The sequence below is a fragment of the Trachypithecus francoisi genome, unplaced genomic scaffold (assembly GCF_009764315.1).
Source record: "Trachypithecus francoisi isolate TF-2019V2 unplaced genomic scaffold, Tfra_2.0 Lachesis_group8, whole genome shotgun sequence".
Lineage (NCBI taxonomy): Eukaryota > Metazoa > Chordata > Mammalia > Primates > Cercopithecidae > Trachypithecus > Trachypithecus francoisi.
Window position 1 is genome coordinate 29,820,776 of NW_022681473.1, and position 15,744 is coordinate 29,836,519.

Below are 15,744 nucleotides of genomic sequence, written 5' to 3' on the forward strand. Positions count from 1 at the left end.
AAATTGGGCATAAGTATTGATTTTTAAAAAGGAAATTAGTATTTTTTCTGTACAGTGGATGTTATTTGGTAGATCAACAATTAATTAAACCATACTCTCATCCTTCATACTCATGAAATAATATTCACATGGCATTCAAAAAGTGTCAAGTCTATTGTAAATATGGCTTTCACCAGGATACTTCCTACATCATTGTTCACTTATTGTTTATTTATTGTTTATTATAGTGCAAATCAGCTTATTTATGACCAGGAAATCAAATCATTTTAAATTTTACTCAATATGCCATCAGTACAACCTAATATAACAAATCTAACCCATGATATATTTTAGAATGAAAAATAACTAGTTACAGACTTGCCTTTGTATTACTCTGTAAAACAAAGGTATTTTTGTCTTATAAGAGGATATAATTAGATTACTAAATACGCTAAGCCCTCAACTCACTATGCTAAGTTACAGTGGTATTAGGCAATATATTTTCTTAAAATAATTTTTGGAACATTTTAATATCCAGTAAGTATTTAGGAAAGTATTTTTTCCAATTTAAGAAAAAAAAATTGTTTTATATAACCTAAAAAAAATTCAGGGTGACACAAAATCTGAAGAAAAATTATTTCTCAGTTAATATTCTGGTATTATTTTTCAAAAAAACTGATGAAAGATTAAAACCTAGAACCTGTTGAGCATATTTGAGAAGACCTTTTTACTTGTGGCAACATGGGTAGGAAGAATTCTGAGATGGCCCCAATATTCCTGCCCCGGGTGTACACACCCCATATAATCCCTCTTGACGGTATCTGGCCTGTGAATATGATGGATGTCACTCCCATGATTAGGTCCTATTATGTGACAAAATTGGTGGCATTTTATAGATATATGAGACTTCAAATCAGTTGCATTTGAGTTAATCAAAAGGCAAACTACCCTGGAGAGGGCAAATACACCAGGTAATCTCTTAAAAGAAATTAGGCCTTCCTGGAAGAAGAGACTTGAAGTAAAGAGATTCAACTACTGGCCTGAGAGAAGCAAACATGCATGTTGTGAACTGCCTATGGAGACCACACATGGCAAGGCCCTGCACATGGCCTCTGGGAGCTGTCAGGGGTTCTTGGCTGAGAGCTAGAAAGAAAACAAGGGCCACAGTCCTACAGTCCTAAGGAAATACATTCTGTCAACAACCGCATGAGACTGGAAGAGGACCCCAAGTTTCACATGAGTCCCCAGCCTTGGCTAACACTTTGATTTCAGCCTTATGAGTCCATGAGTTCAGAACCTGGCCATGCTATGCCAGGACTTCTAACCTACTGAACTGTTAGAAAACAAACAGGTATTATTTTAAGCCGGTGAGTTTATTGTAACTTGTTATGCAATAATAGAACACCAACACAAGCAGGAACACTCTAACTGAGGTGCAAAAAACTGTATGGTTAATGCCTGATTACATCTATTTAAAAAAAAAGGTTGCTGACACTAAATTGACACATTTTTAGCATAACTATTACTTATTAGCATATTTAGTAATATGTAATATTTAGTTATGCTAAATATTACATATTTAACATAACTATTCCTTGTTACTTTATTTTTTAAAAAGCAGTTTAGTTTTATCTCTGTAGGTTCTTGGGTAGGTTAATCATAAAGAAGCAGGAAGAAAATTCATTCTGGCCACTGGCTCACAAAAACTTTTATTGCTGATTTTATTTTTTATTTTTTTATTTTTTAAAGAATCTCACTCAGTCACCCAGGTTGGAGTGCAGCGGCACAATCTCAGCTCACTGCAACCACCACCTCCCGGATTCAAGAGATTCGCATGCCTCAGCCTCCCTAGTAGCTGGGAATACAGGTGTGCACCACCACACCTGGCTAAGCTTTATAGTTTTAGTAGAGATGGGGTTTTATCATGTTGGCCAGACTGGTCTCAAACTCCTGGACTCAAGTGATTAGCCACCCTTGGCCTCCCAAAGCGCTGGGATTACAGGTGTGAGCCACTGCACCTGGCCTTTTTATTACCAATTTTATACTTACATACCTATGAAGTATAAATCTTAATTATTCTTTAGTAACAGCCAACGATTTAGCTTTCTGTAAGGCAGAAAATGGTTTTAATGATTTCCGCACATTAAATAATCAGACTAAACTCGGAGCGTTAGGTAGACATTAAAAGCTATAAAAATTAGGAGAAAAACAAATCTGCAGATAGGCAGAGGATGCTCTGGAGGTTAACTCAGGTAGAACCTTCTCTACTGGTTTCCCTGAGAGAACAATTCATTTGGGTGTGACATGAATTCATTTTGAAAAGAAAAGCCACTAAAACACACTAGCCACTTGCCTGTCATACTTAACCTAATTTTTTGCTGTGTGATGAACACAAATATTACTACAACTATGATTTAAGACACAGATGTACCAAAGACATTGTGGCTGCAGGCAAAGAACCTAAATGTCTTCTGCTTCTAATTGTGGCCTTGACATTGTTTTCTTAAAACAGTCACATGTACAAGCGAAGTCAAGTCTACACGCTTTGGTACAACATATGTATTCTGACCAATGCTTGTTTTAAGGCAAATTTAAAATAGTAGCCCTGATACCTAAGATTTTTTTCACAAATACAGTGGGCTGGAGGCATCTGGAACTGATTTTTCTACTCGCACTTTTAGTGGACATGGTATGGAGGATGTCCTCACCATGTCAAGAATGTGTGCTGGCTGGGCACGGTGGCTCACATCCGCATTCCCAGCACTTTGAGAGGCTGAGGTGGAAGGATCACCTGAGGCCAAGAGCTTGAGACCAGTCTGGGCAACCTAGTGAGAAACGGTCTCTACAAAATTTTTAAAAAAATTTAGCCAGGCATGGTGGCACACCTGTAGTCCCAACTATTTGAGAGGCTGAGGTGATAGGACTACAGCCTAGGAGTTCAAGGCTGCAGTGAGCTATGAACACACCACGGCACCCCAACCTGGGTGACAGAGTGAGAGCCTATCTCTCTCTTAAAGAAAAAAAAATCAAAAAATAAAAAATAAAAAAGTGTGCTAAGATATTTTGGGGACAGTTATGCCAAGGCCTGCACTTTTTCAACTGTATCAGAAGATGACATTAGGCTACAATTTTTCCAAAGCTCACCTTAATGATAAACTTAAAATGCAGGCATTTTTAGTAGTATAGAAAAGCAAAAATCTCAATAATGTATGCTTTCAGGATTCATTTTTCTCATAAAATCTTTTGTACTAGTTCTTATTTTGAAGACCAAAGGTTGATGCCTTTCTCATGGAGAGTTAAGGAATAAGGGCAGGGAAGAGAAAAGGGTAACAGGGTAGAAAAGATGGCAATAATACTAAAAGCCTAACTCTTTAATACTGCTTCCTTATGGTATTCAGGAGATAATACCATTTTGTTCTTAAGAAATGTTTCATTAATATTATAACTTTCAACTCAGGTTTAAAAAAAAGATATTTGTGCACTACACATGTATTAAGCACACATGGAAAGAAAAGGAAGGAAGAAACCTTTATTTCTTTATTCTATTCCTGTCACACTACTGAACTGCCCTCCAAAAGGTTACCACATCACCAAATTTAAGAGTCTTTTCTTAGATCCTACCATCCTTGACTTTTCCCACATGTCCCAGGTATCCTCCAACTCAAGGATTTTAACCTCTAAATAGTTTCCCTATTTATGAACTCAATTACAACAACTGCTTTATTATCTACCAAATCTACCTCTCTAATCCCAAACTGTCTCCTGAGATACATCTTCATCTCACTGATCCTGATACCTACATGGCTTCTAAGTCCTGAAAGTAAGCTTCAAACATTACTAACTCCACCAAAACAAATGCTTCCCAAATCCTTTATTTCTATTTCTGGAGACAAAACTATCATCACCTAGACCAGATCCAAATTCATTCCTTTATTTGTTGCTACTCTGGCCTACACTCCACATTTAATCTGTGAAGGTTTCTGGACTTTATCCTTACAATGTTGTCTATATCAGGAATCTTCCTTTTAGATCTTCTAACCACATTCAAGTATTCATTATCTCTTACCTGGATTACTTTAGGAGCCTATTAATTTATCTCCTTAACTCATCTTTTTCTGCTCCAGTTTATCTTACACAAATTTGCAGAACTGATCCCCCTAAGGTGCAACAATCATTATTTTACATTTCACCAAATCCTCAAAGATTAATGAATTAAATACAGACTCTTCTTCCTAATCCTCAGAATTATGAGCAAGGCAAGTCTACTTTGTTATAAAAATAGTTGCTTTCTCCCATTTTTACAGAGAGTGCTACTAAGGCACAGACTGGTAGAGACTAACAAGATTAAGATACTAACAGTAGACACAAATCGGGATTGGTGTGGGGAAGAAACTGGGATTAACTGGCAACCAAGGTTCTTAATTTTAATTTTTTACAGCTAAGTGTAACTTTTAAGTCCTTTAACTAAAAATCCCACGGTCTGGGATGTTGCCTTTCAGTCAGCTCTCAGGACAGCTAATTTCCAACTCATGCAGTGTGGCATGAACTTCACAGTATGTGTGTGATAGAACCACATACTCACATTCAGTTAACAAATCAGTAAGAGTGCAATATAGATAAATGAGGATATCTAAGAATTAAAGCTACATACTGCTTTCAATAAAATAAACACCCAACAGTAAGCCAATGCTTTCATGAAGAGTAAAATCACCCAGTGGAAAAAAGAAGAAGTTGCCTGGCCCAACATTGCCACTTATAATTTAATAACCATTGCTCTCTCTTGACTTATAAAAATTCTGGCCAATATTATTTATTATTTTCTATCAATATTAGACAAACATGGAATGAGTACATTGCTTTAAAACATAAACTCAATTTGAAACATTTACTATTACTGCCAATAGAAATGTGGCACATAACTACTGAAATTTTACATTAGTTCATAAGCCTATTTGATTAATCTTTGTCTACCCTACTAGACTAAGTTTCAACAGAAAAGGGGCCATCTGTTTTGAAAGACCCAAAAATTTAAACTAATGCAAAGACACACCAGTGTTGCGGAATAGAAAGACCCATCATCATAAAGATGTCTGTTCTCACAAAGTTTATTTAAAATGTGATACAATCCCATAAAAATACCCCTTACTCCTACCCACGGAGCTAGATGAACTGCTTAAAATTCATTTGGAAGAATAATAAAATAAGAATGAACTAAGAAAACATTAATTAAAAAAAAGAGCAAGGCTATCGCTACCAGATGTAAAGCATACAGTAAAACATTTCTAATTAAAAATGTGGTACTAAAAAAGTATGGTACTAACTCATGAACAGACGGATCAATGAAATAGAAAAGAAAATCTAAAAAGAGACCAAACTGTATATGGAAATTGCTTTATAACAGTACAAGTGAATAAAATTCAAACGGATAATGAAAATAATTTTTTAAAATATTTCCTTGTTTTAGAAATGTAAATGTTACTGCATGATTTCATACACTTAATACTGTATAAAGTTTCACTGTTCCGCACTCTAATTTTCTGCATTTATTACCACTTCTAAGGATCTTGCTTAGTTACCAAATTAGAGTTGTTCTTCAGTAATACTATAATTATTCAGAAAACAACTCTTGCACACAATTTACAATGATAAAAGCAATTAAAAGTACAAAAGAACAGTGTACCTCCTTTTAAATCTTAAGACTGAATAAGCTCTTTTTATTTTCTTTCAAAAAAACATGATCATAATAAATAATGGAATTGGTTATTACAAAAAGCAAACACATACTCTTTAGTGAATATCCCCCGAGGGCCAGTGGCTGTGCCCTGGCTAGCATCCAGTGAGTGTTTTTCCAGAATATTGCGGGCAGCTGGACTTAAACGGAACCTAAGAAAAAAATATGAAGGTTAATAGAACCAATTAACACTTACATTTGATTCAAATAGATCTAAATGTCAACAGTTTTGCAAATAATTTTTAAAATCTTATAATAAAGTTAAAATGACTCCCACAGATGGTCACAGTCAAATAATCTGTACCAATTTATTTTATTCTTTAAACATTTTCATAAAAATTTAGTTACTATTTCTAAATATTATTTTAGTAAGAATAAATATTCATTGGGGAAAGAGCTTCTATTTCAGCCAATTACTTTCACATGGGTGCTCATCACAAACATCAATTGTTTCTTCATATATTTTGTTATATTGTTGCTTCATATATTTTGTATTGTGGCAAATGATACCTAAAATTTACCATTTTAAGCATTTTTAGGTGTATAATTGAGTGGCATTTAGTACAATCACACTACTGTGCAACCATCACCACCATCTATCTCCAGAAATTTTCATTTTCCCAAATTGAACTCTGTATCTATTAAACAGTAACTCTCCATTCCTCCCTCCTCCCAACCCCTGGTAACCATTCTCTTTGTCTCTATCAATTTGACTACTTCAGGTACCTCACATGAGTAGAATCATACAGTATTTGTCTTTTTATGACTGGCTTATTTTACTTAGCATAATGTTCTCAAGGTTTATCTATGCAGCATTTACCAGAATTTCCTTCCTAAAAAGCTGAATCACATTTCATAGCATTTTGGACTTATGAGTTGTTTCTACCATTTTGCTACTGTGAATAATGTTGCTATGAACATATACCTACAAATATCTCTTTCCAGTCTTTGCTTTCAGTTATTTTGCATATTTATCCAGAAGTGGACCTGCTAGATGATATGGTAATTCTAATTTTCTGAGAAACTGCCATACTGTTTTCCACAGTAGCTGCAGCATTTTACACTTCCACTAGGCAACAACAAGGGTTCCAAATTATCCATGTACTTGCCAACACCTGTCATATTCTGGGTCTGGTTTGGTTTTTGTTTGTTTGTTTGTTTTGATAATTGCCATCCTGAAGGGTATGAAGGGATGTCTCATTGTGGTTTTGATTTCATTTCCCTAATGGTTAGTGACGGTGAACATCTTTTTCATGTGCCTGCTGGCCATCTATGTATCTTCTTGGGAGAAATGCTATTAAAGTCCTTTGCCTAATTTTTAATTGGGTTGTTTTGCTGAGGTTGAATTGTATATATAAACATATATATATTTTATATATATATATAGCATACCTAAGATTACATGACTAACAGTATATCTCCTTTAAGCAAAGTAGTAAACAAATGACTACACAGTCAGATAAAGAAAATAAGCCCGATTAGTACAGATTAAAACAGGCTGGGTCTAGAAATTAAAGCTAAGAAACAGAAACAACTGTGGAACCTGCTGCATTTCAGGGAAGTATTAAATAACTCTCATATGGGCCCAGTGTTATTAAATCTTTAGACTTTTCAAGAGAAACTGAAATTTTAGATTTTTATATAAGATTAGTGACCAACCAAGCAAAATAAAAAACTTTTTTTTTCATTCACTGTGTGGGCCCAAAAGTATGCAGAGTTCACAGGTCAGTAGGTTTTTAACCTACATACTGGGGCCTCAGATTCATGCAAGTCTCTGATGATGACTGATCTTAAATAGGGTATACACTATTATTATCTTTGCAAGGGGAGAAGACCATTAGTTAGAAGACATCAGTGAGACTGTCTTCCAATTTTTAGGGTAAACCAAAGAGGAGACAGTAAATTGGAGTCAAGGCAACAGAGTCAGAAACATTTTGCACAGGGAATTTAAAATCAGTATTGCAAAAAGTAGGCTAGATGTGGCTGCTCATGCCTGTAATCCCCAGCACTCTGGGAGGCCAAGGCAGGCAGATCATGAAGTCAGGAGTTTGAGACCAGCCTGGCCAACATGGAGAAACCCTGTCTCTACCAAAAATACAAAAAAACTAGCTGGGCAAGGTGGCGCATGCCTGCAATCCCAGCTACTCAGGAGGTTGAGGCAGGAGAATCGCTTGAACCCAGGAGACCGAGGTTGCGGTGAGCTGAGATTGCACCATTGCACTCCAGCCTGGGCAACGAGAACAAACTCCGTCACCGTCCCCCACAAAAAAAGCACGGTGGATTCTTTTCTGACAATGATAAAGTAAAGGAAAAAATGTTTAAGAATGAAGAGGTCTACTTTATGAAGATCTTTTTCTCATAAAGAAAAAGTAATGTTGTATAATTATATGGAATACTAAATAAATGAAACGTTAGAATTTATAGAGTTCTTCTATTAAAGCAATGTAAAACTAAAGTGAAATGATGTGTATTAAGTTGTCTGTTTTGTTACAGAACAGACAAAATTGAGCTCCAGTCTGTGCCAGAAACTCATAATGCAGACTAGTATGAAAACGAATGCACGTTAAAACATGAATTCTATTTTATATCAGACAGACATTCGAGCTTGGAATTCCTGTAAGTAATTAGAACTCCATAAATGGTAACAGAGTATGAAGTTTGGTATACTGAATTCCATTCTAGACTTCTAAAACCTAATTCAACCTCAACATGGACACACACTGTTTGGTTTTCCATTGTGCAAGCAGGGCTTTCAGAGTACTTGGAACATAGCAGATATTCAATAACTATTTACTGAATGAACAATGATGGTTGAAAAAAAAAAGCACACACTCTAAGGTCTGAGTGTGCTGAGAACAGCAACTTCTATATGATGTACAACGATGTGCGAATATAATGATTACAACTCCGTAAGAACTGCTGTAACCATTTTTTTTTTACATCATCCTTTGAATAAATATACTCACCGTAGTGTCCCGGGTATGTGTTCCTTTTTGACAGGGATGGAAATCTGTGGTTCTGGGGAGGGGTGAGGCTCTGAAGGTTTTGAAACTGGTGGTGGAGGACCTACATCTTTGGGAATTTCAACATGTTTCCAATCTTCTCCTTCTTCTACTATCAAACCAATTAGTGAACCTAGCCGTATATTTTTACTTCCTTCTTCAACCTATATTTAAAAAAGAAATAACTGTAGAAAAGTAAAATCCCATGATTGCATTAAGTAGTTTATTCCTTTGTTGGGAAATTCTCCCCTTAAGATATCTTAATTTGAGCTAAAAGCTGCTTCCAAAACAGTTTGCCTCAGTCTTCCACCTGTCACCTTCTCCACTTTCTCCCACTTATACCTTCCTTCACCATTCTCCTCTTCCCAGTTGCTAATGCTACCTTCTGAAATAAAGGACAAATCTACAATGTATCCTCTGAGAGCCTTCAAATAAACATATAAGATCCATCATTATCATCTTGTTTTTTGATGTCAATACAAATCCAAAACAGGAGCCTGTGGCTACACATCTTAACCATTTGTCTTTCCCAGACAGTTTCTATGCAATGGCTTCAGAATTCCAAAAGCTCAGAAGGGATTAACTCCTTCAACTTAGTCCAATCTACTAACATTTACCTAATGCAAGAATCTTTTCAATAAACTTAGTCTGAAAAGATGAACATTCCAATGTATAGATAGAACTGGTTAACTATTCCGGTTAATGTTAAATATAGTCTATTTCTTTATATTTAATTATTTCCCTTTATATCTATTTACAAAACCTGAAAAATAAAATAAAACCTCATGAATTTTTTATAAGTATATCAGAAACACAGTGGTGTCTCAGTTAATAAAGCATTTTTTCACAGATAATGCCAATTAAACACTTAAATTGAAGATAATGTTTTTAAAAGTTAAGACAGGTGTATTTTAAGCATTTCAGCATCATTAATTCATAAAGAAAGGGTTAATTCTGATTTACTTATTAAAAATAAGTCCCTAGAAAACCTTCAGATAACAATATTTTATAAGTTCACTACTGGAAGAAAATGTCATTCCCTTAAAATTTTCTATTATTCCCTTTCAATTACTCTAAATAAGGTTCATTAGCTATATTTAATGAACAATAAAATGATAGGCTGCAGGGTGTCCACTAATACAGTAATGATAAGGAAAAGCATAACTTCTAGAATGAGTTTGACATTTCAGAGTAACACTAATTTCAATGCTTACTGGTATGTTCACTATCGTTAATAAGGCATAAGTTATAAGGGGTTAGGAAGCTAAGTTTACTAATTACTGAAGAAGAAGAAAAGCAGCAATGCTTTGATGAAGCAATATATATATATATATGAAATTAGTATAGAAAACTGAATGGGAATGTTTAATGAATTACAAGCTATGGAAGAATACTAAGAAATCCAAGAAAAATTTAGTTGCTTAGTTGTTTGCCACATACTAAAAAATTTTGTTTCTGCAGAGTTCATTTTCTTTACTATGTCAAAAGATGAATTAAGATTATTATCAGACCAATATTTGTCTTCTAAAAGTGTTTGTAATTACCTGCGTGTGAATTGCTAACTCAAAAATCAAAGTAAAATGACTAATTTTCTTTAAAAATTTATACAAAAAAAAAACTATTGACATATAGTCCACTTGACGTTAATTCCTTTCAAAACTGAATCAGAAATAGGATCAATATCCAAGTACAAAGAACATCATTCAAATGTAAAGCATTAAAAAAAAGTTTTGTTTTAAAAATATCAATAGATTTCTAAAATCTGAGCCAGACAACCATACTAAATCTGAAACTGATACCTCACCTTCTGTTTCATTTACTGTAAATCATATAAACGATTCCATACATACTCTACCAGCATAACACTGACACCTTCACAAGTAGGCAATAAACAGCATTTATCATCATTTCAAGTTTTAACATTATCTAAATATCAAATAAAATTTATTTTTAACCATTCACATTTTTTTATTTAAAAAAGTGACACCATGAAGCATGAAACCCAAATATAATGGACAAGGACAAGTGATGTACTACAATACAACTTAAATATATAACAGAAGATAAAATACAGTTGATTATAATTCCTTTTAAAGTCATTAAAATCTCTATATGAATTTAAGATAATTTATTCAACTTTTCCTATTCCTTTGGTATAAACAGAGATCTTTCAGAGGTATGCTAATTTCCTGTAGACATTTGCTTACATTGTAGGAGGCAAATATTCAAAACCAGTGAAGACTTAGTATAGAGGAGTAAATAGTACTCTTTGCAAAACTGTTTAGAAACCAAGCAGGCCTCTGTTACTGTTCCCTTTCCTCTCCGAGCTACCTCCATGGATACAGTCTGCTCTACCAAAGCATCTGGAGCGAAGGACACCTCAAATGCCAGAGTTTTCCTATGCACTCAGCTTACTTGACCAAAGCCCTCTCTTACTCTTGTGCCAATGATTTCTTAATATTAAATGTAGGGTTTTTACACATAGCTCTATTAACTTAGAGCTCATCAATGCTGAAATATTGAATGTTGAGTCTATCATTTCAAATATTAGCCTTCCCTCCCAGTTGCGTACAGAATTCCTGAGTTTCAATGTTGGCTCCACCACTTACTAGTTATGTGACCTTAGTAGTTTCCTTATCTCACCATGCTTGCTTTCTGAGCTGTAAGATGCAAATAACAGTAGCTATTTCACATTGTTATTATAAGGAATACATGAGTTATATGTAAGGCCCTTAGAATAGGGTCTGGTAGCTAGTAACTTGTTTTCATTTTCATTTGTTAAAGATATTATTATTATTGTTGTTACTGTTGTGGTGTTTTCCTTCAAATTACGGATTTTTTTAAAACAATACATTTAACATGGATCAATATTAGACTACAGGGGACTGTCCCCTTGGTATGGGTTAGAAATTCATGCCTAAAGGTTTAGCATGTGGCTGGCATCACTAAAGGGCAAATATCAACATACACGATAATGGGTAGTAAGGCCTGTGACAAACTATTTCTTCATAATTCTCATACAGAGGCTGAATTCTATCCTTCAAGCCCAGGTCACTAGTGTGAGGCTTCTGTACCAGAGACTTCTCACATCTTAACCAATGAATCACCTGCAAATGTGCTACAAACAGCTCACCTAAGCTCATCTGTGTATACAAGGATATGAGAGGCAAAACATTTACAGCAGTATGTCCAACAGAGAAATTGAGGGGGTTCATTCCATTAAAGGTGCAAGTAAATACTGTCTGTTTTAATCCTGATATTTTAAAATCAGTACATTAAGTAATTATTTAAGTATTTTTATTCTTGAAAATAGAGCAGTTTGAAAGCTACCAAGTGACGACTGACAGAGCATGTGCAGCAGTTAGTGGCGATGACCTGGGTCACGTGACTGACTTACCTGGTTCATCACTATGATTTTCCATCATGGTGTGAACCATTATACAGTTTTGAACTGTTTTTATTCTTCAATGTATACTGTTTATCTTATATGGACAATGAACTTTGGTTTATAAGGAAGTACATAAGAAGTACTGAAAATGAAAACAAATCAATGATAAGCTAAAATACAGAGGGGAAGAAGAAACATTCATTAAGCCCTTGAATAACAGCTGTCTGGCTTTCAAGTCTCAGGCACTGTTCTAGCACAACATTAACTCATTTAATCCTAACAACCTTCTGAGGTAAATACTATCATTATTCCCATTTATAGATGAGAAAATTAAAGCACAAAAAGGTTATGTAACTTGCTCAAGATCACAAGACAAGTATGTAGCAGAGGCAGGATTTAAATGTAGTCTGACATCAGAGACGGTATCCAATATAATCGCTACCAAATCAATAATTTCCCAAATCTGTAAACTATATCCAACTGATCAAAATTTATTGTGCAGCACCTCAAGATGGTGCCGGTATTTACAAAAAACAAATTTAAAAGGTATAAAGTAGATGTAACAATTTAGCTTTTGATTCATAGGGAACATAAACTATCTTTCCTTACAATGTGTCATAACTATTTCAATATGAAAAAATTAGAGTCGAGAATATCTTCCATTTAATAGAATCTGCTCTGAGCTCTGAGAGGCTATTTTCTTAATTAAAAATATCATGGTCTAGAGAGAAGAATCAATTAAAGGCTCTACAACTTCAAATTTCAACCATAAACTTTCAGAGCATTAAAAGGCAACTTTGAATGGGATTGTGGGCAACTTAATGAAAAAATAAGGGTGGAGAAGGGGAATCTAATGAATACAGTATTTAAAAATGTCTTCTTTAGAAAAAAACCAATGACACAGTATTTGAGTGAGATAAAGTGAAGAAACCAACTAAAGAATGTGAATAGTACTGAGAATAATTATTCTGCTGTTTTTAGTATTCAGATGATCAATTAAAAAAAGTGTTTTTAAAAAATTTGCTTTAATACTCATGGATGTTATTTTTTAGGAAAAAATTCTACTTTTGAAAATTGTTTTGAATAAAGGTCTATCAATAAAAATCTATCAATAAATATATTGCTAGTCAATAAATATATTGCAAACATTACATAAATGTAAATAATTTTAACATCTTATACCCTTTTCATCCTCACAAATATCCTAATTGGTGTGCCAAATTATATAGCAACCCCAAATATACTGGAAGCCAAATTAGAGAACCTCTAATAAACCCTCTAAATACGTCATCCTAAGATTCTACTTTATTAATTTATCATTTAAAATAGCTGTTCAATCTGCTAAATACTAACTTTAAGAATAAGCTGATGAACTGATCTTTAAGTGTGTAATAATTGAAGTATTTTTGTATGAAAATTTACTAGTTTTGACAGGACGTGGCGGCTCACGCCTGTAATCCCAGCACTTTGGGAGGCTAAGGCGGGTGGATTACTGGAGGTCGGGAGTTTGAGACCAGCCTGACCAACATGGAGAAACCTGTCTCTACTAAAAACACAAAATTAGCCAGGTGTGGTGGCACATGCCTGAAATCCCAGCTACTTGGGAGGCTGAGGCAGGAGAATTGCTTGAAGCCAGGAGGTGGTTGTTGTGGTGAGCCAAGATTGTGCCATTGCACTCCAGACTGGGCAACAAGAGTGAAACTCCATCTCAAAAAAAAAAAAAATTTACTAGTTTTTCCCTGATAAAATTGCAACATCTTGTTGTGAACAGACTCCCAAATATTATCCAAAAGGCATGTGGAATAATAATAAAGCCATGAAGGACTAAATATACAGTCTTTTCTTTGGCAAAAAAATAGTTGTGCCACTAAAGCCGCTATCAACTATATGCACTCCCACTCCCAACCTTTTTCAGAGCATAGGGGCCAGATGAATTGGCACTGCTGACCCACTGACATGATTAGCAATTTGAAACGTATTACTTAGCAGCTAAGTGGAAAAATGTTATCGATTCTGGAAGATTTCCACAGCCAAACAATCCAAAATTGGGGCCAAGAACACAGTTTGCCAAAAGCACACATAATAAAAAGTAGGTAGGTTTATTACATGGTAATTCAAGCAATATTTTTCAACATGCTGCATAAATTAGTCAAGAAAACTATTTTTGGTATGAATATTTATATTTTCCCAGTTACAAATGTACAGAAATTTTAGTCTTTGATTCATATTTCTAAAAGGAAGTTAACTGTATTATCAACATGTTTCAACCTGGAATGTTATATCTAGTATCCAATATCAGAGATGACAAGTAAAGGAAGTTTAACATATTAGAAGTTTAAAATACAACATAAGTGCTAGAAAAAAAAAAAGGAAAAGAGGATTTTCTAGTAAGAAAAACAAATAAAAAACTGTCTCTAGATTTGCACCTAGTTAGAGTATAGTATTCTGAAGTGTAGTCTTTGAATAGAATATACAAAGGAAGGTATTATGTCTATGCTCAAAGCAGAGGTAAGCTGGTGGCTCAGAACTAAAAACACATCCACAAGGGACTGCTAATAGACATGCAGCTCATCTGTACAAATCAAACTCCAGAGGCGCAAATGGATACTTATTATCCAGCTGCAACCAACCAATAAAATTACTAGGCAAACATACAGACTGACTTGGTGACTGATGGTCAACAAGAGCTGAGGAAACAATTGTAATAATGGGAGAAGTAACATTTATTGAGCAACTGAGTAACAGGTCTTGAGATGAGCATGTATGTACTCTCTCAGTCTTCCCTACTGTCCCATGAGGTAGGTATTTATCATTCTACTTTAACAAGAAGAAAAAGGCACAGGGGTTGAAGACTTTGCTAACCATTATTACATAACTAATAACTGGCAGAATTTTTTAGATATAATATGAATCAGTCAGCAGGGTGATTTCAGGGTCCACAGTCTTAGCTGCTCCACCACATTATCTAGTAAACGTTCTAGAAATTAAGAAACAAACATGCTGGTTGGCTCAATCAGGGAATATACCATATAAAGCTAAATAGTCATGTTTTTACCATATGTAGCTCTAAGCATTTTATTTCACTTACTTTTCACATAAGTTCTAACATTCCATTACAAAAATAACCCACATTACAGAAAATTTAGAAAATACAGAAAAACAGGCTACTAGACCTTAACTCTAAAACATTTTAAACACTTGAGTTAAAAATGTATTATGTAGTAGACCATACACATTAAAAATAAGGAGGCAAAAATAAAAGGTAATTTTACTACAATGAACTTTACACTCAAGAAATCTTCATCCTGTTGAAGACAATTAAAATAAAAACATACCACGATTTTGGCCAAGATTCCATCATCGCTTGCATCTAAGGTAACCACAGCTTTGTCAGTCTCAATTTCACATAACGCATCTCCAGCACTCACCGCTTCACCTACAAAACAAGACTGGGTTTGTTTTGTCTTTTAAAATATAAATATTACTATGTATATATGTACATACGAATAAAACATAAATAAATACCAAAATATTCCGTAGCTATTTCTGGGTTGTGTAAATTCAAGTAATTCTCATTATTTGGGGGAGGGGGGGCGTGTGTGTGTATGTGTATGCTTTGCCGTAATTTCCAAAAGCTCTATAAC

At 34.5% G+C, this 15,744-nt stretch overlaps 1 protein-coding gene across 3 annotated transcripts in view; it reads right to left on the reverse strand.

Moving 5' to 3' along the window:
- The window catches only part of PDHX (pyruvate dehydrogenase complex component X), a 94,203-nt gene that overhangs the window by 47,048 nt on the left and 31,411 nt on the right, over positions 1-15,744 (reverse strand). For all 3 annotated transcript variants that reach the window (XM_033207745.1, XM_033207746.1, XM_033207744.1), the window contains exons 3-5: positions 15,436-15,536; positions 8,677-8,876; positions 5,764-5,862 (exon numbers count right to left, since the gene is read on the reverse strand). In XM_033207745.1, the coding sequence (XP_033063636.1) occupies positions 5,764-5,862; positions 8,677-8,876; positions 15,436-15,536 (400 nt within the window). The remainder of the gene's footprint in view (positions 1-5,763; positions 5,863-8,676; positions 8,877-15,435; positions 15,537-15,744) is intronic.